General features: G+C 33.6%; 1 protein-coding gene across 11 annotated transcripts in view; it reads right to left on the bottom strand.

Moving 5' to 3' along the window:
- HECTD2 (HECT domain E3 ubiquitin protein ligase 2) overlaps window positions 1–24,501 on the bottom strand; it is a 75,667-nt gene that overhangs the window by 11,276 nt on the left and 39,890 nt on the right. For 3 of the 11 annotated variants that reach the window (XM_024121353.3, XM_028481107.1, XM_055080865.1), the window contains 13 exons: window positions 23,269–23,333; window positions 21,221–21,266; window positions 19,374–19,483; window positions 17,806–17,954; window positions 16,881–17,004; window positions 14,397–14,493; window positions 11,220–11,327; window positions 10,244–10,376; window positions 8,809–8,897; window positions 5,240–5,398; window positions 1,908–1,982; window positions 1,120–1,207; window positions 926–1,032 (listed from right to left, as the gene is read on the bottom strand). In XM_024121353.3, the coding sequence (XP_023977121.1) occupies window positions 926–1,032; window positions 1,120–1,207; window positions 1,908–1,982; window positions 5,240–5,398; window positions 8,809–8,897; window positions 10,244–10,376; window positions 11,220–11,327; window positions 14,397–14,493; window positions 16,881–17,004; window positions 17,806–17,954; window positions 19,374–19,483; window positions 21,221–21,266; window positions 23,269–23,333 (1,350 nt within the window). Of the gene's footprint in view, window positions 1–925; window positions 1,033–1,119; window positions 1,208–1,907; window positions 1,983–5,239; window positions 5,408–6,131; window positions 7,918–8,808; window positions 8,898–9,021; window positions 9,091–10,243; window positions 10,377–11,219; window positions 11,328–14,396; window positions 14,494–16,880; window positions 17,005–17,805; window positions 17,955–19,373; window positions 19,484–21,220; window positions 21,267–23,268; window positions 23,334–24,501 lie in introns of those variants that run through there. The other 8 variants (XM_024121354.3, XR_008616086.1, XM_024121355.2 and 5 more) reach the window with 8 other exon arrangements.

Raw genomic sequence — 24,501 nt, 5'->3', positions numbered from 1 at the left:
AGCCACTATGGAGAACAGTATGGAGGTTCCTTAAAAATCTACAAATAGAACTACCATACGACCCAGGAATCCCACTACTGGGCATATACCTTGAAAAAACCGTAATTCAAAGAGTCATTTACCACAATGTTCATTGCAGCTCTATTTACAATAGTCAGGACATGGAAGCAACCTAAGTGTCCATCAACAGATGAATGGATAAAGAAGATGTGGCACATATATACAATGGAATATTACTCAGCCATAAAAAGAAATGAAACTGAGTTATTTGTAGTGAGGTGGATGGACCTACAGACTGTCATACAGAGTGAAGTAAGTCAGAAAGAGAAAAACAAATACCATATTGCTAACACATATATATGGAATCTAAAAAAAGAAAAAAAATGGTTCTGAAGAACCTAGAGGCAAGGCAGGAATAAAGATGCAGACGTAGAGAATGGACTTGAGGACGTGGGGAGGGGGACGGGTAAACTGGGACAAAGTGAGAGAGTGGCGTGGACATATATACACTACCAAAGGTAAAATAGATAGCTAGTGGGAAGCAGCCGCATAGCACAGGGAGATCAGCTCGTTGCTTTGTGACCACCTAGAGGGGTGGGATAGGGAGGGTGGGAGGGAGACGCAAGAGGGAGGAGATATGGGGATATATGTATATGTGTAGCTGATTCACTTTGTTATAAAGCAAAAACTAACACACCTTTGTAAAGCAATTATACTCCAATAAAGATGTTAAAAAAATCTTTATTATTTTCCTCAAGAAAAAAAAAACTAGAAAACTTTTTTTTTAATTTTAAAAGCCTATCTACAAAAAAAAACAAAACAAAAAAAACAAAAAAAAAGCCTATCTACTAAAATATTTAAGGAATTATTTGTCAATATCATAGTATTACAAAACCTAACTGAAAGCATGAAGTTTTAAACTCACCATTAGGGCATTTGAAGCACACACACTATGAAATCCATAATAAAATGCAGCAAACTGCTTATAGATGGATTTGTTGAGAAGAAAGTCAATATAAAGCTGTACATATTCTGGAAAACAATTTTATATCTGTTAAATAGTAAAAGTAAATGGCAAACACTAATGTGCTTTAATTAATAAATCGTGTTTTAACTTACCTTTCCTATTTTGATTGGTAACTGGAATTTTATCACCACCTGGCTTTAAATTATAGGACTTAATTATTCCGAATTCTTCTTGAAACACCTGATGGGAGATTCCAACACAGCATATTTATTCGTATGGCTGATATGTTAACAGACTTCATTGAACAGGTTTGTAAAATTTAAAAAGAAAACTTTTCCCCCCTCTTCTAAATATACAAACTACAGAATGGCTAGGCTTTTGTGATATTTGCATTAAGAATAGAGTCATGAAAGCATTTTGGGGTAAAAAAGTAGGGTCTTAACCCTCTTGAATACAGTTAAATACTTTACTGATGTTAACAAAATTTGCGCGGGCATTTAAGGAAGCACTCAGGTCTTTGGAGCCATGTGGATTACTATAATTTCCACCTCCTGATTATTGTCAGGGGAGTGGAAATGAGAGAGTTTTGGTCTGATTGACTAGCGTCTGCTTCTAACTTCTTGCATTGAAGCGACAGAAGAGGCTTGTTTTTAGAAGCTGAAAAGCTCTGAGAAAGTAACTGAGTCAATGGCATAGGCCAGCTGCCTGGCAGAGTACCCTCACCCTTGCTGACGTTCTTTAAGCACTTTCCTTTACTGCTCACCTATATGTGTCTGCTTCTTTATCTCTACTTTATCAGGTTAAGATCCTTTAAGATAGGGGGTGGTATGTACTGATCAGTCCTTGTTCATCTTTGCTAATGATGGGTGTATGGTATCAAAGGGTATTTTTCACATATGAAATACCTGGTTAACAGAAAGCTATTTGCCCTTAAGGATACCTGAAATGTTGAATAGAAATCTTCTTCAACATTGCCTTCATATGACAGGAGTTCACTTAATCCATGGGCCAACTCCTATAAAGAGAAATATGTTATCTGTGTTTTTAAATCAAATAGTACTACCCAAAATAGTTAAGCAGATCTACTACAGTTCAGTTACATGTGAGATAGAGTAGATAAACTCAGACTTTGAAATAATGATAATATTTGATATATTTTTTTCCAGGGCACAAAATGCTGGTTAATGATTTCTACCATGTAAAAGGCTTGGAAAAATTTATTGGAAAAGGTCACATAAAGGAAAATACCCAGTTATACCCACAGAGGCATAATTCTGGGGTCTATTCTTATTCAGTGAGCTAAGAGCACAGTTTCCATCATAATTCACTGCCATCTGTAACATCACTGTTACAGATAGAATATAATCATATATTTATATAAAATCTAAACATCAGTTTATATTCTTTAAAAACTCTGTTAATGTTTTAGGATTCATCTTTTAAACATAAAAATACACAGTTCATACATGTTAAGTGGTTTTTACATTCAGTTACAGTGCCTTCCTCTCCCAAGAACAACTTGAGAACACTGGAGGAAATATTTTCCTACATTGTAACTCATGATTTCCCTGAACAGAGATTGAAAAATAGAAAAACCAAGCCAGTATTTTTAAAAATTTCAGGTTTTATGAAAAAAAAGTTTTAATTTATTTTAAATATTAGTAGAAAAGATAAGGAACAGCATGGTTAGAATGATCTTACACACTTCGCATATTAAAATTTCCATTCCATTAAAATAAGAAATTTTTAAACAAATCTAGGCTGGCATAGGTTCTGATATGATTTTCATCATTTGTTTCAATTATTAATAAAATTATGGATGCTGAAAATTATAATTGGGAGATTTGCAGTTTTTTAAACAAGTCAAAGGACTAGTAGATGAATCTAATGGAAAATATTTACCATCTTCTTTCAAAGATTAAATTTTTAATGATAAAAACAAAGTCAATTAGGTAGTAAAGTTATATACTCAGATCTGCTTTATTCAGGACTGTAGCGCCTTTTATTCCCAGCCTTTGTATTTTCAAAACCCAATTTCTGTTGATTTGTTGTTGTTGTTTATCTGTACTTAGACTCTTAACTGTAATATGTTATCTCTAAAATATTAATTACCCATATAGTTCAACATCTTTGTAATTTTGTAAATGTAAAATTAAGAGTGTGTGAAGATAGAGACTACTGGTTTTACATACTGTTTGAATACCCTGGTATTATTTAATAGAGCATATTTGAGAGTGACTTAAGCAAAAAGAAAAGAGCTATTGCAGTTCCTGATTCAAGGTTACACTTAGCCTCTCCTCCATTCTCAACTAAAACCCTCAAGGGTAATTTTCACAAGGCTATGTGGGGAAGATTTGTTGGTGCTGCTGGACAGTTCTGATGCTTTGAGTCATGGATCCGTCTCTATAAAACCAATGGAGTTTTCATTAACATGGTCATCGAAAAGCACTGGCCTATTAACACTATATTTATTGAAGGCTCCATCATTGAATATTTTGCTTACTTTCTGTATGTTTTTGTCCTTATTCACAGATACTGTGTTTAAATTAAGAAATGTATCACTATAGGTTTCTCTTTGCTTTCCTGTTTACTCTTCTTAAAACACATAGTGTACAAATACAAATGGTAAACAAAGTACTGAATAAAAAACCACTTAGAACTTTTTTATAGATATATTTTACCATATATGAAATGGGAATTAGGTGTTAATTTTTAATAGATGCCATTAATAATTCGATAATCCATTTTTAAATTAAAAAAAATTCCCCACATTCCACTATCATAATACGGCAGTTTTCTTGCTTCCTTTCAATATTTATTCATGCATGCATAGAGACTCAGTTTTTTCTACAGTTGATCTCATAGTATATGCACAATCTTGATTCACTATTAAAGAGGCAATATAAGAATATGAAATTAACTCAGAATCATCTTCAGCTCCATAATATAAAACAATGTATTGGTATAGTCATTCATAACATATCCATTATTATTAACTAAAAAAACCTGGATCTAAATGAGTCAAATTCAAATAGCTTTAATCATAAAATTAGACAATTTATTGGTAAAAACCAGTAATAAAATTAGGAAATTTATTGGTAAAAGATCTGACAAAAACTGCATATATGGGACTAAAAAATCACAGAAATCTAAATGAGAAGGTAGCTCAGCCATTATATATATATATTATATACTAACTAGTATATATATATATCAGTGTATAGATAGAACAATAACTCCTACTGTTACACAAATAATGAAATTAATTGAATCGTCCAGGGTTCATAGGTAGTGTATGACCAAAATATAAGACTATAAAGGGCAAATCTTTCAGTTTCTTAAGTAGAGTCTGCTCTATACCTTTTGCAATTTTTTCCAACTACTGAGTCTTATAAAAATACAGATTTAGGCTCTTAATCTGAAAGAATCCAAACCAACTTCCAAAAATGTGTCTGATATCACATGAAGAATGGTTTTCTAATTAGTCACATGTTCTGGAGAGGTTTCTCAACTGTGATAGGAAGGTTCCAACCCTACACCAAACTCATATGACCATTCAAACACAGAGATATTTAAACAGGCCCTTAATCCACATGCAGGTACTTAACTAAGAATATTATGGGGAATTCTCTGCTGACCAATGGCTATCAAAACCCAGCTGTAAAAAGCATTATTACTGTAGGGGATTTTCAGGATGATGCGTATACTATCCATTCTTCTACTAAATTTTAACACTGGATTAAACTTGATGATTGGAAATCTAATTTCTGAACTGAGGAATGTTATCAGAGACAGGCCTGTGAAATTCATTAATTTTATTCAGGGATGGTGTTGCAGATGTTGTTAACGATATTGCATAGTGACACGTTAATAAGAATCCACAGAAGCGATCAAGTACTAAGTACTTTATTATCTCATGTAATCTTCCCAGTATGGAAGTTTTACTATCCCATTGTTCACATAAGGAAATTAGAGCTCAGAAACATAAACAACTTATCCAAATTCACAGAGCTAATATGTGCCAGAGGCTGGATTCAAATCTCTGCCCCGACTCAAAGCCTGTTCTACTATGTTAGAGGAACTTAGAAGTGCTGCAAAGTGGGTTATGTGTCTCTATAAGGAAGGAGAAAATTAGACAAAAAAGGAGATGGGTTACAAAAGTAGATGGAAACCATATTTAAACATAAGAATAGCGTTAGGAGGAGAGAGACTGCAGTAGAAGAGAGATGATCTAGAATTACGGGATAAGATGCTAAACGACTTTATACTTACAGGCATAATTTGACACAGGTCATCAGTGGTAACACTGCAGATGCCTACTGGCATACTTTGGTCATTAGGAACGATGGGAGGGCTCAATAATTTCTTGTAGCAGCAGGGGGGGAAACGAATATCCAAAGTAATGCTGTTATAAACAGCTAGTCCCATAAGCTATGCATACTAAATGTTAAGCATTAACATAAAATCCATGACAACAAATGAGTTTTGAATTATGCATTAGTCTATTTCTTGCATACTTCTTTCAGATCTAACACTGACTTTCTAATTAATCCCACATACTTCCTCTTTCCTTTCATTTATTTTCCCTTTATTTTCCATAATATATTGACAATTACCAAAAATCATGTAAAAAGGAGAGGTTCAGGTGAGAGTATTTAATGATTTCCCTAGAAAAGTTTATCTAAGATCACAATAGATAGCAATTTCATACATTTCTATAAAGTATTTAACATATAAGAAAACTTTCTAAATTTAAACAAAGATGTAGGTGATTTCATAAGCATCGGCAATTTATTCAGAACTCACTGCAGAACAACACCATTGATTTTGGTGATCATTTTGGCTATTTTAAAACTAAATACAGGCTATGTAGAGAGAGCTGTATTGAGTAGGCCTATGGATACACACACACAGATGTCTACATACACATGCACTACTCATAAGCTAACAGGACAATTAATCTGCCATAGTAATACTTGAAAGACTTATTACTTGGAGTTTACTCAAAGTGTTAAAGTTAAAAAGCTACAGATGTTATATTTATAAACTTTGCCCAATTGTATTTTGTTTATCAGTTATACAGCAGAATGTAATTTATCCATTTGCTAAAAAAGGTGTTTTAGATCAAATTTCATAATATTTCAACTGTCAAATAAACATTATAATATAAAGTGCTTAAGGAAGTCAAATTTTATTGACTTAAAAGGAAATCTAAATATACGGGCTGGATAAATTATTGAAAACAATTTAGAAGATTAGAAGATAGCCAATATTTTAATTTGCTAAGGCAGAATGAAGGCTAATAATAATTTAAGGAATAGATATGTGATTTTACAGGTAACCATGTCAACAGAGACTGAGCAATGTGTTCTAGGGTAAAGATACTGAAGTTAAGTTCTAATATATGGCTGTAATTGTGATAATAGTAATAAGCATGATACTACTGTAGTTACCATTTATGATCATCTACTATAGTGACAAGTTCTAAGCATTTTTCATTAAAAATTACAAAAAAAATTATAATCCTGAAGGAAGGTTTTTAACAGATGAGGAAGTAGGTTCATAGGATCTGCTTCAGGGCACTTCCATATGCAGAAGAATCATGCTGCATTTCGTACTAAATCAAGTTGCTCTGGTTGAAGCAGGGGTGGGGATGTGGGAATTCTGCTGGAGCCACTGAAGTGTCATGTGGTGCAAACAGAGCAGACTTTGAAAACCCTGCACTATATTATGTCTCCCCTACCCTTAGTTCCAGTGCCCCTTTGGTAATTCTACTCCTAAAAATCTGTTAGATTATGGCTCTTCATGCAATTTTCAAAACATTTTATAATTATTTCTATAGGTTTTACTGTAACACTTCTTGTAAACTCCAAGGCCTTAATATTTAAAAATAATCATATTAGAAATACAATACTGTGAGAACTACTAGAGCAATAAATCTTTGGTACTGAAATTTAGAAACTGGAACTATGTATGGAACCAACTATATTTTCTAAATCATCATACCTGTTACTTCCTGATTTTTTGTTCTCCTCACCTTTGACAGATCTCTCAACCACTTACGTGATCACAATCCACTGTCATCCCACATTTTTGTATATATTATCATGCTGTTTAGGGCATCAATCTTACTTTCTCTAGTGTTTTTTTTGTGTGTGAGATAAATACACATAATAATGAGATAATAGTGGCTATAATTTAATTTTAGATTAATTGTTTAACTTGTAATATACAACATGTAAATACACTTAATATGCTCTTTTGGGTAATGATTGAATAGAAACTAATGCCTACTGCAAAAACAAAAACAAAAACACACACACACAAAAAGCAAATTCACAATATTACATACACCACTCTAAAAATGTGGTATAAGAGCTGATACTTTATTACAAATATTAGAAATTCAAAGTATCAGCCAAATCTAAGCCATGATAAGAATGTAAAGTAATGGCAAACATATTTATCAGGAAATTCAAATAGCTCCTAGTGTGGTAAGAAGCATCAATGACTCAGGCCTTCAATGACGTCGAAATATTCAACAGGTGACTACTGGAGATGAGAGTAAAAGCAGGAATCTAATAATTGTTAAACGTTCCTTACTGTGGGCTTAGCACTTTGGACCGTTAGATATGACAACACATACAAAATTTCGATTAAGTTAAGTTTACCATCACAAGGTGTGGTTTTCCTCACTACCTTTTCTTCCATCCAGCCTCTCAATTTTTACATCCATTCTTCAGGATTTACTCCAACAAATGCAAGAAAGACAGACATTCAAAGCCCTCCATCAATTGGCTCTTAATTCTTCTTTTGCCAGCACCTTCCATAACTCTCGGAGCGCCTTCTGCTCCCATCAAGTGGACCTCCACGTTGCTCTGTAACAGGGCCAGCACAACGCTGACCTGTCCCCAGCCTTTCTCCCAGTCTATGTCCTACTCTCTCCAGTCCTGTGTTAATCAAATATATTGGTTCCATTTTAAAATTTGGGAGGAATACACTGAATCGTTTCCTTCTTAGAACTCTTCAGCACTTAATGCCAAATGGTCATTTGACTCTGAGAACAGACTACCCTGCATTGGTGGTCATCTGTCTGTCTAGATGGTAAGCTTCTTAAAGGTAGTTTTTTTTTTTCCTTCTTTTAACCTATGTATCTCCAGTGTTTGCTTATTTATTTATTCTTCCCTCCTTTCTTCCACAATTATATTTTTTAGAATTTAAAAATGAATTCAGAAGGCATCCTGTCCAATCTCCCACCCAATGCAGGAATGCCCTCTCCAACACACCTGATAGGGATCAGAGGATGGCATAGAAATTTATATAATTTTAAAAAACACTATAAAATAATGCCGTATGCTTTAAATGTTCCCATTCCATTCATCTTTTAATTTTTTATGAATGTCCCAGGATTTGAGGCCACGTTAAGAGTTAGACTTAATTTCCATACTTTCAATTTAGAAAACTGGGTGAAATAAGCACAAAGTGAAAGAACTAACAGAAAAATAGTTCATTATGAATAGGAAAGATACTATGACTTTTAAAAAATGTCTTAAATTTCTGATAATTTAGGTTATATATGAAATAGGAAATAATATTTATTTTGAGATAAGGTTTTCAGAGAAAAGTGTGAATAATTCAGTCACTCCTCCAATTAACTAAATCTGCTGATATTAATAGCTGTAATATTACAAAATAATAAAGATTACTGAAAAATCTACTAGTAATTTGACAAGAATGTTTAATCTGAATAAAATGCTTATTAACAGTTTTCCAAAATTCAGATAAAATTCTTAAAAATCTCTAGTCTACTAGCACCTCCTAGTGGAAAGTTTAAAGGATACAATTCCAACCAATCGGAATTCAGAATAGTTATCACATTTAAAGCTGCTAAACCAATGGCAGTATGAATCCTTATGATACGTAAACATGCCTGGAAAATAGAAGCATAATTTCATCAATATGATTGATTAAAAAAAATCAGAGCGGTAAACATGTACATGGCATCTCATCTATTAGAAGCAAAACATTACAGCAATAGTTCTGTTACAAACTACCTTTCATGTTAAAATGTATCAAATACATGTCCAAAGAACTTGCAAGAGCACTTATTGTTCACTGGTATCCTGAACCAAGGGTAGAAACAGGGTAAAAAGACAGAAACTAAATTAATCAGTTGATTTATAAAAACTATAGTTTTATACTTTATAAGTTATGATCAAAATTAATATTGAGCATTATCTGGAGATTTCAATTTATCTCTGTCATCTCTATTTCCCATTACCAGAGAGATGCTATATATACATATATACCAAATTAAGAAAAATAAAGAATAAGAAAAACACTTAAAACTCTCTTTTGAAGAAAAACATTTAATGATACTAAGGATTATATAGGTGTTTTCTCTAAATAAAATCTAATTCAAAGGTTTATTTAATGATTCTTATTTATTAAAATGGCTCATTTTTTAATGAAAGAGACTTTGAATATTAGTAAAGAGCAAACTACAGTTGTTTTTTAATTTCGAATGTTCTTTTTATTTCAGTGACAAATTTTCATGCATTTGGCTTAGTCAGAAAACATGTGGATGCTTCCTTGCAAATACATCTTGTGTAGGATTCCCGGTAAGAAAATGAATATATTATGTTCATCAATTTGGTCAGTTTAAAAAATGTAACTAACAGTCTTTAAAAATTCATTCAACAGGGCTTCCCTGGTGGCGCAGTGGTTGAGAGTCCGCCTGCCGAAGCAGAGGACATGGGTTCGTGCCCCGGTCCGGAAAGATCCCACATGCCGCGGAGCGGCTGGGCCCGTGAGCCATGGCTGCTGAGCCTGCGCGTCCGGAGCCTGTGCTCCGCAACGGGAGAGGGAGAGGGCACCGCAATGGGAGGGCCCCCTACTGCAAAAAAAAAAAAAAAAAAAAAAAAAAAAAAATCATTCAACATTTATGGTTGACAAAAAAATCTGTAAAATCATAGGGTAGATTAAAAATAAGAGTGACGGGCTTCCCTAGTGGCGCAGTGGTTGCGAGTCCGCCTGCCGATGCAGGGGACATGGGTTCGTGCCCCAGTCCGGGAAGATCCCACATGCCGCGGAGTGGCTAGGCCCGTGAGCCATGGCCGCTGAGCCTGTGTGTCCGGAGCCTGTGCTCCGCAACGGGAGAGGCCACAACAGTGAGAGGCCCGCGTACCAAAAAAAAAAAAAAAAAAAAAAAAAAAGAGTGACTACTTGAATCTAACAATTAGGGAGAAAACACTTTCATAAAAATTAACTACTCACCATAATCTGGATGAAAAATTTGGCGAATTAGAAGAAGGAACCATTCTTTAGTCAAGCCACCCATATCCAAACCAGCTTCCCCTACAAACGTAACTTTCAACTTCTTTTTCAAGTCTGCTCTTTTCCGGGTTAACTATTTGAAGAAATTATAAAGTAGAGGAGAACAAAGGGCAGTAAAAAGGAAATTAACTTTTTAAATTTTGGAATATGTATTATCTTATTTACAATGTCACAGAACTCCATCCATCCATCCATCCATCCATCCATCTCCCAACACTGTATTAGTCAGGTGTGTAATGTTTGTTGTAGAGATCAAGGAACAGAATTAGAAAGCTCAGGTAGCTTGCCCAAGGTTACTGTCTCCCAGCACCATACTGTCTCCAAGATTTTAATTTAGCAGAATACAGTACAAAGTAGTTCATTGCCTTTTAACTTGCCTTCAATGCTAAACTTTAAAAAAATCACATAACTAAATCAAATATTATCTTATAATAGCCACATGAAGATCTGGCTAAAGAACTGTACATGCATGAAGCTCTACAATACATATACATACAATCAAAGTATGTTTGACCCTAAACAGACCCAAGGTGTCCTTGTAGATCAGACTTCTAGATGAGTAATCTGAGAATCTGAGGTCTGGAGAAGTTAAAATGACTTGTTACACACCCAACCGGTTAACAAAGGTGGTCTAGAATCTAAGTTATATATATTCAGAAACATACATTTAAGTGTTCTATATGAAATTCTTTTCTGAAGATTTAACAACAAGCCACTAATAAACATATAAAAATGAACATAAGGCTTAATTGTGAATACAGAACTGTTTTTAACTATGGTATCAAAATATTAGCAAGCACACAACTGGCATACAGAAACAAAAGATAGCTTACTAAGATTTTAGTAATAAGCCATATTATCAAATTTATTTAAAGCTTTAATCAAATAATACTATTCTGGAATAAATGATCAATACCTCATCAAGAGAATCGCTGACCAGATGTGTCCGCCTTACTTTCATATTTAGAAATAACATATTCATATCAGGTCTCTGTCTTCGAGATACTTTATCCACCAGACTTTGCTAATTAAAAAAGAAAGCAAACATTTTCATTTATACTTAAACTATAATCTCATTTAAAACATTTAAACACTTTAGTAAAAATCCCTTATATTCTTCTCTTTGCCATCTCTCATAAACAATTTCATAAACTCAATTATACAAATTTTGATTTATGAAAATGCCCTACAATTATTTCATTTGGGGACAATGATAACCGAAGGGGATCCAAAATGGAGGATCTAAAATAATTCATCTTCTTTAGTAAAATAATGTTGCATTACTGTTTCCATATGTCTCATCTCTTAAATAGCAAAGTTTTCTGTTTAGTAAATACAAACAAAGCGGGAACATTGGAATTACGGTATATACTTCTGACGATAAACATGGCTTAAGCTTTTTTAGATACTGGATTTACTCTAAAAGCACAATTAGTCTACTTTTAGAAAGTAATTTTCAACGTATTTCAGAAGCCATTAACAATGTTCATAATCCTTTGTCCCAGTAATTCCACTTCTGGGAATTCTAAACACAGAAAATATTTTATACAGTGAGATGTTCATCACAGCATTATCTATAAGAGCAAAACTTCAGAAATATCTTAAGTATGTATCTCTCTAATAGAATATAATACAGCTATCAAAAATGATGGTCATAAAAACTATGTAAATAACATGGAAAATGTTTAGGGAATATACAACTGAAAAAAAAGCGGGGAAGCAAAATTGTATACACAATATTGTTTCAACTCTGCTGCCTTTTAAAGATAATATAGGTAAAAACTATCAAAAGAAAATTTCCTAAAATGTTAACAATAGTTATGCTTGAGTGGTGGAAATATGATTTAAAAAATATAAGGAATATATAAATATCATGCTTGTATATTTAATTTATCTAAACCTTTTTCAGACTACCTCATCCTCTTTGGTAGCAAAGAAAATGAATTATTGTACAGATTAAAGATGAACACTTCAGACATTTTAAATACATGCAGCAATTTGCTTACTAGGTAAAATTTTAATACCCCAAATCTATATAAGACTACTTTCATGATTTTGTAGATTACTATAATAATACACTAATTCAGAGCCCTTCCTCATCTCTCCAATATTCAGTTCTAAAGGATTTTAGTAGTTTTTATTCCTTCTCTGTGTCCTCTCTTTTGTGCTCAAAGAGATCTATATTTCCGGGATAGTATGCTGTGTCATGGATCTGTTTTCCAACCCTTTACTATCTTCTGTTCCCAGTCTAGCTCCTGGGAAGCTGTCACACTGGAAATATACAACACACAAATTTAAATTAGGATGCTAATGAAAGACAAGGCTTAGTGGCTACTCCTCCCATCAGGAATTCATATTGAATAGAAAGTGTTTCAAATGAAAGAAATAACCAACAATGGTAGAATTTTAGACATAGTCTGATGAGGAAGTTATTTTTAGGCTGGGGAATCTCTTTTGCAACTTTAAAGTATACTATATAAGCTCTTGCTTGCATTTACTACTTATAAGGCTGTCCTTGTGTCAAAATAGTTACCAGTCATTAATTCCAAGTGGTATGGCAGTTTACAAGTTAAAATGCTGGGAAACACCCATAACCGATAATGCCACTTGACTCTTCAATTGCTACTCATTTGTGCCCATGCCCTGTGGAAGACAGCCTGGGACACAGTCTACAGCTGCCACTCTCCTTTCAATTGGAAGAAAAGTTAAAAGATTATTTAATAATTTAAGTGTGAGTGACACAGCAGAAGACTGCTCAGAGGAACTTAGATAAACTTCTAGCTCTTTGGATTCTTCCCTTATAAATAGAAGAAAATCATAGCCCAAGGTTAAAAGAAAAAGCACTAAAAAGGCACATGAAATTGCATAAATGCAACTAACCGAAAATGTCAAAATGACAAGCTATGTAGACTAATCTTTGAGCCAGTATCTACCCAAGATTAGGTAATAATTCTGGTGCTAAATAAACCCGTTGAAATCTACTTTTCAGCAGGGTAATGTGGCTATGTTACTCCTTTGGTACACATAGGCAATAACATTTCTTGTAATATTCCAATACCCAGTGTAAACTGACTCTGGGATGTCACTAGTCACTCGAATCTTTTGTCCCGCTCTGTGACAGGAAAAAACACTCACCTTCTGGTGAATTACTGAAGAATAAACAATTCTTATTTTTATGGTATTTTGAAGTATTACAATTTATGCATTAGGATTCTTTTTATATTCTTGGACAAGACACAGAAACCATTTCCTTTTACTCTATGGGTCTGTCTTGGGTCTCTTTATTTTAAGAAGGCTACAGCCAAACCTTCCCTCTAAGTTTTAAAGTTGCAAGTAATCATGCCACAAAAGCAGATACTCAAAATATATGAGCGTTTAAATGTATAGTCTAGAGCTCTCACCTAAAAAAAAAAAGCTCAGTCAATCTGATATATATTAAAGTACCTAACTTTACTGTGCTGTGCTGAAACCATGGTAGGCTGTGGACAGGACGGGCCCAGAGATGGACTTCATCCTGCTCCATTAACTTGTCTAAAGCAAGCCTGACTGCTACCCCAGTTTCAACGGGCCTCCATGCATTTTGGTTCCCTAAGGATCACTAAACATCTCTCACCTTCTTTGGACATATTTTCTCAGTTTTTCAAGACTATACTTTTTGTTACATTTTTTAATTTTTCAGTTGTTTCTACTTGACTTTCATAAAATCTAGAAAATGTGTCAGTGGTTTGAGTAGTTTGCTCTTAAGGACACTCCTTTCCTTGTCCTCACTGCAGTTCTTTCTCACCAGTGCTCTGCTAGTGACCCTGGAGGATGTTATCTACAAAATGATGTCCAACAAGTTCCGAGTACTTTGGATCTGTGAGAGGCATTTAATCTCCATGCTATATTTATAATATAATGAGAAGTTGATGAGGGGTATCTTTTCCCCATATCATGAACAGGTTTAAGTACTTTTTGAGGGAGTATGATATGAATTTTACTTTTAACATTTCCTGATTATGCTAGAACAATTCACAAGACATTTGACTTATTTGTTAAATTATTTACTATATATTGATTATAGTCAGCATAAATGTTTTCATAGCTGGCTTACCCTTGCGATGCTTATCATCTGTTGCTCTGAGTCTCTTTGAATAATGATTTTTTTTGCAGCTATAGAAATAACGAATGGGTACTGACAGAAGGAAAACCTGCTCAACAAGTGAAAACAGAAAAAGCAAAATGGTGTATTTTTAGCAAAATTATACTAAGGGAATCTAAGGTACCCCTTCTAACAATATTAAACATTACTTTTGTATTGTGTTTTACCATTCACAAAATGATTTTATGTGCATCACTTCTTTGAATCCCCACAGCCCTGTGAAGTATGCTCATTATTAGATGTGCAGTGCCTTTACTCTCTAGAGGAAGCTACGCCTAATGTTCTGAAATATGTGCTAACTGCTTATATTGTTTGTACAAATAATTTCAGTTTAGATAGTCACTTGTATATCATTACCTGGGAAAAATACGGGCAACAGCAGAACCAGGAGGCAGAAGTGCTGATGAAGGATTTAGGACAGAAAATTCATGTGCAGAAATTAATATAAGAATCCATTACTATATGGATATTTCTGATGCATGAGCTTCAGAAATGAGGAAATCTAGCAATAACTATGGTAGGAAAAGTAGTAAATTTAAGAGCAATAAAATAAAAGTTAGAAAAAGGTGTGTTGCTTAGCACTGTATTTAATGATGTAGTAAGATGAAATGGTATGTATTTCTAAAAATACAACATACGATCAAAAGTTATGAAAATAACTTCTTTCTTGGGTCAGAGCTCATTCTATGTTATATAAAAGAGCCACAAACCACACAGAGAAATGCACTTAGAGAGAACTAGTATCGTAGCCATGACACTTCAGGAGTTAGACTCCCACCAGAAGTGGCTGTAATGAATCCATCAGTTACAGTTGGAAGCACTGAGGACAGTCAAGCAGTGCATCTGTGACCACTGTGCAACATAGGGATTATGAGGAAAAAGGAAAGAGCCCAAGTGTGAACTGAAAATGAAATGGCTTTCCCCTTGGGATGGAACTGTTAAAAAGCAGTAAGAAAACTGTTCAGTATTAATGTGTAATAATTTTGAATCACTAAGTGCTAACTAGAAATTTGGAAATAAAAAGAAGTGCAATGAACTTAGTAGGATAATGTTGGTCTTAGGTACTTTAAAACAGTGCGTCTCAGCCTTTCCCTAGTCACGGCACGTAGACAAACCATACTATGTGTATGACACACTGAGATAAACAGATGAGGCTGCCCATGGCCAGACATGTGACTTGCCCTGGGGCTCTGGTCCCCCTCTAGGTCCAGGCTGGCTTCCCAAGGGCTGAAGGGATCATAGAATCAAACCTCTGTTAACTCATTTTTGGTACAACAATGCTATGGCACAGTGTTTAGAGGAGCTCTGCATTAAAAGATGTCACTGAAATATGCACAATAACTCTCGGAACTGTACTGTGGTTTTGTCTACAACATTACAATTACATTAAAGTGTAAAATAAACTTTGTCAAGAAAATATCCATCAGACTGACCAAGGTCCCCAGAAATGGAATTCTTAGTTCAGGTGTGGACTGAGATACGTCCAGAAAGCTAGTCTATGTTTTAGGCCAATTCTGGTAGAAAGGGTCCCTGGGAGCTTGAACCAACTTATGAAGTAACCTGGGGTTTTAGATTACTTATATCCACATCCTATTTCTTAGTCAGCCTCCTTAAGAATAATGCATTCTGCAGGATATCTCGTGGTCTGGGAATAAATTAAGTCTGGGATAGTCTTGCTGGTTTAATCCAAAATGTAAGTGTGAATATAAGGTGCAGGGTAATAAAGAATTCGGCCAAGTGTTTCCAAAATCTATTATACTACTGTAATAAATCATTTCTAATAAAGCTATTTCTCTGTAACATCCATTCTTTTAATACTGTGTATAAAGGACAAACACTTCATCCACAGAAAAAGGGAGAAAAAGAGTGAATGTATGTGTATATGTGCACACATGTGTGATCACTGTGTTAGATCAGGCACCGGCACACTATGGCCCATGGGACAAATACAGCCTACAACCTAGGCTTATGAATAAAGCTTTTGGGGCACAGACACACCCCTTCAATTACATATTTTCTAAGGCTGTTTTTCGTGCTATAATGGTAGACCAGAGACTGTATAGCCCAAAGAGCCAGAAACATTTATAATCCTGTACTTTGCAGAAAAAGTTTGTTGATCTCTGTGCTAGGTGACGGCACATAGAATAAGAAGATATAGGAAACTGCATACTAAGATAGAACTTTTCCCTTCTTAAAAAGATGCTACTAATCAAGTCAAAACCATATTAACATAACCATAAATTCAAAATGTAATAGAAAAAGAAAATGCTTTAAGAAATATAATGATATTTCAAGGCTGGATATCTAAACTACATTTATAAGTTTATATGCAAAGGTATGTGTATATTTAAATTTATTTACACAAACTTAAAAGCCAGTCATTATTTTGAATAGCATTTTATTTAGGTGAGTAATCAGATGAGCTTTTGATCATACCTGTGAGAATTTCCAAAGCTCTGCCAGGTGTGGTATTCTTCCATGAGATCAATATGATCCAATGTAGAATTATAGAAATCAGTATAAGGAATAAGTGGAGGATGAACCAAATTGTTTGCAGTATCTGTAAAGATAAATTCTAACATAATGATCTTTCCTAACATGTACATGATTCATTCTAATAAGAAGAAGAACATTTTTTTTTTTTTTCTTGCGATACTTGGGCCTCTCACTGTTGTGGCCTCTCCTGCCGCGAAGCACAGGCCCCGGACGCGCAGGCCCAGCGGCCATGGCTCACGGACCCAGCAGCTCTGCGGCATGTGGAATCTTCCCGGACCGGGATGCGAACCCGTGTCCCCTGCATCGGCAGGCGGACTCTCAACCACTGCGCCACCAGGGAAGCCCCCAAGAAGAACATTTTAATGCCCATCAGAAAGCTTTATCTAGAAATTTCTATTTTAAGCAATTGTAGTGCCAAACGAAGAGGTAGTTTTAAAATTGCGGTCAAAATGCAGCCAATAATTTCTTGCTAAAAAAAAAAAAACTTGAATCGTGGGGATTATAATAGTATAGTAAGGGGAGTACGCAGATGGCCAGCTACGCATCCTATTTCCCCATCAGGGTGTTCTAGGGGTCCGCAGGAATGAATGGAAGTTCTTGTATTCTTAGGAATCACTACTTAGCAGGTCATATGCAGTTGAGAGACAGAAAACAGAATATTGCCCAATAAAATGCATAAAGCTTTTTCATGCTTATACATTAATTGTGAAATCCATTAGCAAAATAGAAAAAAATCACTACAACTCTTCTCCTCAAAGGAATGGTTTAAGATGTAAGAATGCCTCTATAGTATTTTGAGATCCTTATGGAAATGTCCTTATATTTAACAAAAGACAAGTAAAGATGATTGAATAATAAAACCTACTAAGTAAAGCCAACACTTTAGATGCTGATGGGATCCACCAGGAACACTTTGATATAGGTGGAAATTCTTCAGGCTTTGCAGGAAACAGGCGTAAAGAAATAAACTGCAGCAATCTCTCTACCAATTGTTTGAACCTCTTCTGGGATAATCTGGTAAAGATTTTGAAATAATTCCAATCAAAATTCACATTTTCTACTTTGGCAATATATTTGTTAGAGATCAAAGTTCATCCTTTATACATAAAATTTTAGACTATTACCCCAAATTCTATTTCTTAAATTGCCAAAAATATGAAAAGATGCAAAATCTTACCTCGAATATCATTTCTTAAATAAGAAATAAACACCAAAATTACTATAAAGTTAGCATTAAACATTTCACTTTTAAGGCTTTTAGTATTCAGTCAATCCTCATTCGCAGACTTTGTATTTGCAAATTCACCCATTCCCTACAATTTAATTCTAATCCCCAACTCAATAATTGTGGCGCTTTCGTGGTCATTTCATGGCTGTGCAGAGAGGCAAAAAAGGGAGTTGCTTATGCCGAGGCTGAACAAGGCCATGCTCTGCCTTCTTGTTTTAGCTCTCATACTGCAAACAAGTGTCCTTTATGCAGTCTACTTGGGGTCATGTTTTTCAAATTCTTGTGCTTTTTGTTAGCGATTCTGCTGTTTTAAAACGGCCCTTAACTATAGTGCTAAAGTTTTGTCTAGTGTTCCTAAGTAAAGAAGGATGTGATGTGCCTTATGGAGAAGGTACTTATGTCAGATAAAATTTGCTCAGACATGAGTTATGGTGCTGTTGGCTGTGAGTTCAATGTTAATAAAACAAAAATTTATATCAAATAGGTGTCTTTAAATAGAAATACAGATAAAGCAAGGTTATGTACTGATTGGTTGATAAAAATGTTGTGACCAAAGGCTCACAGGAAGCTAACCCTGTATTTCACTGTTCACCAATTCAGTGTTCCCAGTAGCTTTATAGAACATAACTATTGGTAATAATAAGAATTGACCATATTTAAAATTAATTTTGGGAATATTTAGCTTCTTTAACTTTTATTAGTCATGGGGAAAAGTAATTGTTAATGTAAGTATTGTTCTGTGGAAAAAAAAGTACTGTACTTTTATAAATTGATATTGATGGCTAGTATGTTTTACAATGATTTTTTAGGTAAGGAATAGGCATTGTGTAAATAACGGTAAAAGTTATTCATAGGAAATAAAAAGACACAAATTAAAATAGTAATGTACGAGCAAATCCAGTCACCATCTTTGAGATATATGAAAAATCAATGATAGGAATGTGCTGTATAAAATGCAAAAGCAGTGGACATAAATTTCAACAACAGCTGGCACAAGCAAAACGGTTACTTACATACAAAACAGATCTTTAATGTAGCCTCTATGTAGTACTAAAGGATATGCTTATAATTGGCTTCTGAAGCACTGTGAATTATAAGTATCATTTCTCAAGACCTGAAAACATTTAATATATTTTCTTATAAAGTTACTAACAAACTTAAAACTTTAAGATTATAAAAGTTCTTAATATCATAGAATAATTTACTTTTTAAACCAGTGAACTAGGAAATGATGGTCAGCTTCCACTAAGGTAGCTATCTGTCGTAGCAAGTGAGCATAGATGACATATGTAGATGTGTTATTAAATTGAGGATTCTGAAAAAGATATTAAAGATAATTGCGTTAAAATTTTGTAAACATGTAAAAGGAAAGACACTATGCTTAATGAGCTAAGTGGCGAATTCAGAAAACTAAATTTGAGATTATGAAATACTAGGTGAAATCCTTGAAAACAAGAATCTATTTGTTTAATTATTTAATTAACAGAGACTTGGATTTCCACTATGGTCCAGTGGCTTTGGAATTAAGACAGATCTGGGCCTGAGGGCTAATTCTACCACTTACTATTATATGCCCTTAGGAATGTTCCTTAAACTTTGATTCTCAACTTCCTCATCTGAAAAATGGGAATGATAATATCTATCTTGGAGGTTGTTTTGAGTATTAAAAAAAACTGTATGTAAAGCACGTAGCTCACTGCCTGGTATAAATGGTGGCAATCACTACTATCCAACTAAACAAAAACCTGGTTCTTCCTTGATTAAAAAAAAAGGAGAGAGAGAATGCTAGAAAAATAAAAGCTGGTAATGAAACTTTTGCCATTGTGAAATGAGTTATTTGCATATTTCACAAAGAACAAGGGGAGAACCACATAATAGCTTCGGAGAACTTTTAAGCGTTACAGTAGAGCTTGTAAACCAAGCAAAACCTCTAGTTATATTTCCAAAATCTAAAACTCCATCACAGTGTATATTTCAGAGCTCCATGGGAAAAATGAGTATTATTGAACAATAAACCAAAATTGTAAAAAATAAAAGAGCACCATGTGTTTTTCAAAACTGACTTATGGTCAGGATGGTTCAAAATGAGGGAGTGACCCCAGATGATAAACTCATCAAGTGATAGCTCATAAGAACAAGATGTCATGAGCAGAGCTTACTGCTGACCAATACACTCACTTAAAAATTTGAGCTTCATGTTGTCACTTTCTAGCTTTTACTATTCTCCAGGTATATTTTCTCTTTTTTCTAGTTTTGTCTTTCTCTCTTACCTCTTTACTTCCCTTCCTCTCCTTACATCCCTCAATTACCTCTTATCTAGTTCCCCTTTTTTTGTTTCCTCTCTCCTCCTTCTTCTACCCCTATCTTCCATATTTCCTTTTATTGGACATAATATTGAACTAAACATCCTATCTTATTTAATATAATTTTTTCTTATCTTTAAATGAGATAATAATTTATATGAACACCTTTGGTAAATTGTAAAGAATAATACAAACATAGTATGCTAGCTATGGGAATAACCTACTTCTCAAAAAATTATAAAAATTAAATTGCTTTTCATTTGTTTGGACCTTATTTTTTTTTTGTATCAATGAATCTGTATCTCTCAAGAGGAAAAAGTTCATCATATTTGCTTTAGCAAATATAAACAACCACTTTGATTTTTCCATTAGAATTCTAGTTTAAACATTTATTGAAAATACACAGAAAAGTTAGAAACCCACTAATTGGGAAATAAAAGAAAGTTTTGGAGTCCCTTAAAAAACTAGTTACAAGAAAGGAAGTTGACTGGAGGAGGAAAAGTGCTTCCATTCTTTTTGTTCCAGAATCCCACAGCAGGAAGGCAAGTTAAAATATTAATCCTGGAGATAATTTAGCCTTCCACTGTTTATTTGTTATAGCTTTAATTCTCTGGTTACAAGTAATTATAATCTAAAATAGTATCAAAAATGTTGCTCAAAATAATACTTAGTATTTGATATCATTTCACTTACACATGCATAGATTGAAATATGAATTACACACTTCAACTATGTTTTTGCTTTCTTACCTGTAAAAGTATAAAATATGCTCTAAGATCATCTTTTGTTCGTGGACTGAAACAGAAATAATTGTAATTGACTAGAGATGACTGCTTAATCTTATAGCATCTAATAAAAAATTATCAATGTTTCTGTGAGAATTGACTTGATAAAAGCCAAAAACTAGACTTAAACCTGAAAACATAAATCATTGCCCAAAGTGTACTAGATGATCTTTACAAGATATAAAGCCACATCATCTGAAATATAAATATATAACATATGTATTACATTTTGAAATTGATATATATACACGTATATATATAATTTTTAAATTAGTAGTAATAGTTCTCTGTGGAAGAATTATCTTGACTGAATAGTTACTTAAATTATTTAGGTTTAAATGAAATCTAAACTATTTCTTTCTATACTATTCTACATAATTGTCAGATTATTTTCTCAGTAGGACTACTGTTTTGTTTTAGAAATTATATTTGAAAACATTTTTAAAAGCTCAAAGCAATTCATAAATATTAAAATTCCTGGTGATAGGAGAGTCCGTTTTTTTTTTTCTTTCCCATTTTATAGCTGGACCATGAAAATTTCCATTTTCCTGTTCTATGCACTAGTATTTTAATACAGTATACAGTTCTGGGTACAGAAATTGTAGTTAAGATCACAGGCCCTTTTGCCAGACAGCCTGGGTTCTAATTCTGACTCAGGCACTTACTGTGTTAACTTGGGCAATTTACTTCTCTGTAAATTAGTTTCCTCAAGTGTGAAATGAAACTAATCATATTACCTATTTCACAGGATTGTAATGAAGATTCAATGAGAAATACATGCAAAATCGTTTGAAAGGTGCCTAGCCCACAGTAGATAGTCAATAAACTGTAGATATTGTTGTCGTTACTATAAATCCAAAATAAAACAAGATTTTGGGGGTAAAGACCACATGATCCTTTGATAAGTAAGTTGCATCAAATTATTTTAATCTGTCTCCGGCACACATTTGAGGAGCAGGGGTTAGAAAGCTGTGTGAGCATGCTTGGAGGGGATTGAGGTCCCAGCAGTTTCGGACCACTGGACTTCCCCACTCTCCTAAGTGTTCATTTTACATTCCAAATTTTCCCCTTCATTTTCAATGAAGCATTATGTATTCAACCAGAAACATAAAATTCAAAGAAAATGCAAAAGTATTACTAGAATGATAAACTAGGAAAATACTGTTAAGTTAAAAATCACATGAAAAATACAGTATGATTTCAATTGTTTTAAAAAGATGACTAGAAAAAAACTGCAAAATATTACTTTTACATTTTTATACTACCTTGACTTTTCTCAATTTTTTATAAAACCACAAGTTTCTTTGAAAATTAGAACAATGTTATTAAAATATATAGGATACATTTAACATTATATTTAAGAACTCTAGTTTGGTATTTTCAAATTGGGCTTAATATAAACATTTAAATTATAATTTAATGGTATTATTTGGCTTTAATAGAAGCTATCATTTAAATTATAATGTTAAGTAACACCAATTTAAATCATACGTACTTTTAAAAGTATATTTTTGTGTTCTGCATATTCACCGTTCAAAACATTATCAATTACACTGTCCATTATTCCTTACACAACAATTCAATATTTAGTTCCAGGAAAAAATATTTCAGTAGCTAAATTTACTTTCCTTATATTAGAAATAAGAAAAATTTTGCTCTGCTACCAGAAAGCCCAAGGCTAAATTTAATGCCCATATTATTTCATTCTAGGTGACTGATTTAACTACCCATCCTATTTTTGTAAAGCACATATATCTGTACATGACAGATCTTATATACAATTTTAAAGAATTCACAGATCCTCTGAAGCTCACCTGTGGACCGTCCTGAGAAGTCATGTCTCAAGTTAAAAAGCTTTGTTATAAATGGTTTATAATTTCATTCTGATCTATGTTTTTATTGTAGCAACTAAAATCTTTTCTGAGAGTAAAACACATACGTATATATTAAAGATGGATAAGCTGTGTATATTAACCATCTATACTGATTAGCCAAATATTAGTTGCAGTTACCCTTTCCATTCTCGTAACAGGCTGTTAATGATTCCCTTTAATACTGTCTTCTGAATGTCTTGAGGCTGTAAGCAAAAGAAAATCATGAAATAATTAGAATTAGCTATTTAGGTGACTTTTATATGTTAATTATATTTACAGATCTGTTTCAATAGTTAAAACCAGACTTGATGACCAAGGACTACCACTTAACGCTAGTCTCAATTTCACAACTGAGAGATTATAATGACAATGCTCCCTGAGATGTGCACTGTACAACCTGCACAAACATACATGGTGGCTGTTTGATGACTACCATCAGTTTTATATAACAGTGAAAACAGAAAAAGAAAAACAATTTCACTTTCTCTGGATTGACCGGATAAAATCATAAACATAAGTCTAAGAATAGCATGTTTAACAATATAAAATGACTGCATACGTTTTGGACATATTTAGTCCTACCAATACAATGTTATAATTAGCAGTTAAGCCCACAATTCATTATTAAGTACAACCAAATCATGTTCAATAAAAAAATAACAAGATAAAGATTTTTTGTTATAGGATCTGAAAAAGGTACTAAATAACATTTTTTATAGTTTAATAATTCAAATACTAAAAAAACTTAATTACTACCAAACATGTCCCATAAGAATGAATGAAAACACATCTAGATGGTGCTTTTAGCTTATAAGAAGTAATGACTAAAACCTTCATTAACTAGAAGCTCCAAACAGTCATTAAAATTTCTCTGTCATGTTGTTATAGGAAAGGGGCAAACGTCAAGAAAACAAGCATATATCATGGATTTATTTTTAAAAAAACCACAATCATCACTTCTAAGACATGTCTGTCAGCACTCATTCAGCCTAGCACCTTTCTTAATATACTTATTTAATACATCATTCCTTTCTCCTCTGCTTGCCGTGACCCTTCACACCCAGAAGGCAAACAGCACCCCAGAGCAATGGAAGGCTGCAGGAGAAAAATCACACAAATGTGCTGACTAGACACACTGAGTTTATGTCACAAATCTCAAAAGGACACTCAACACCACTGACAGTCCTTCAACATTTCCCTAGTTCATCTACTTCCCTGCTCTCCATGACAGCTATTTCAAACCTTTTTCTCATTCCTCAAACCTCCAACACCTCCTTCCCATCATCACTCTCAGCTCTGATCTTGCCACACACTTTATTTTTTTATTTTTATTTATTTATTTATTTATTTGTGGTATGCGGGCCTCCCTCC

This window comes from Physeter macrocephalus, chromosome 20 (assembly GCF_002837175.3).
Source record: "Physeter macrocephalus isolate SW-GA chromosome 20, ASM283717v5, whole genome shotgun sequence".
Taxonomy (NCBI): domain Eukaryota; kingdom Metazoa; phylum Chordata; class Mammalia; order Artiodactyla; family Physeteridae; genus Physeter; species Physeter macrocephalus.
The sequence above is the reverse complement of the archived record's forward strand: the minus strand, read 5'-3'. Positions and strand labels throughout refer to the sequence as shown.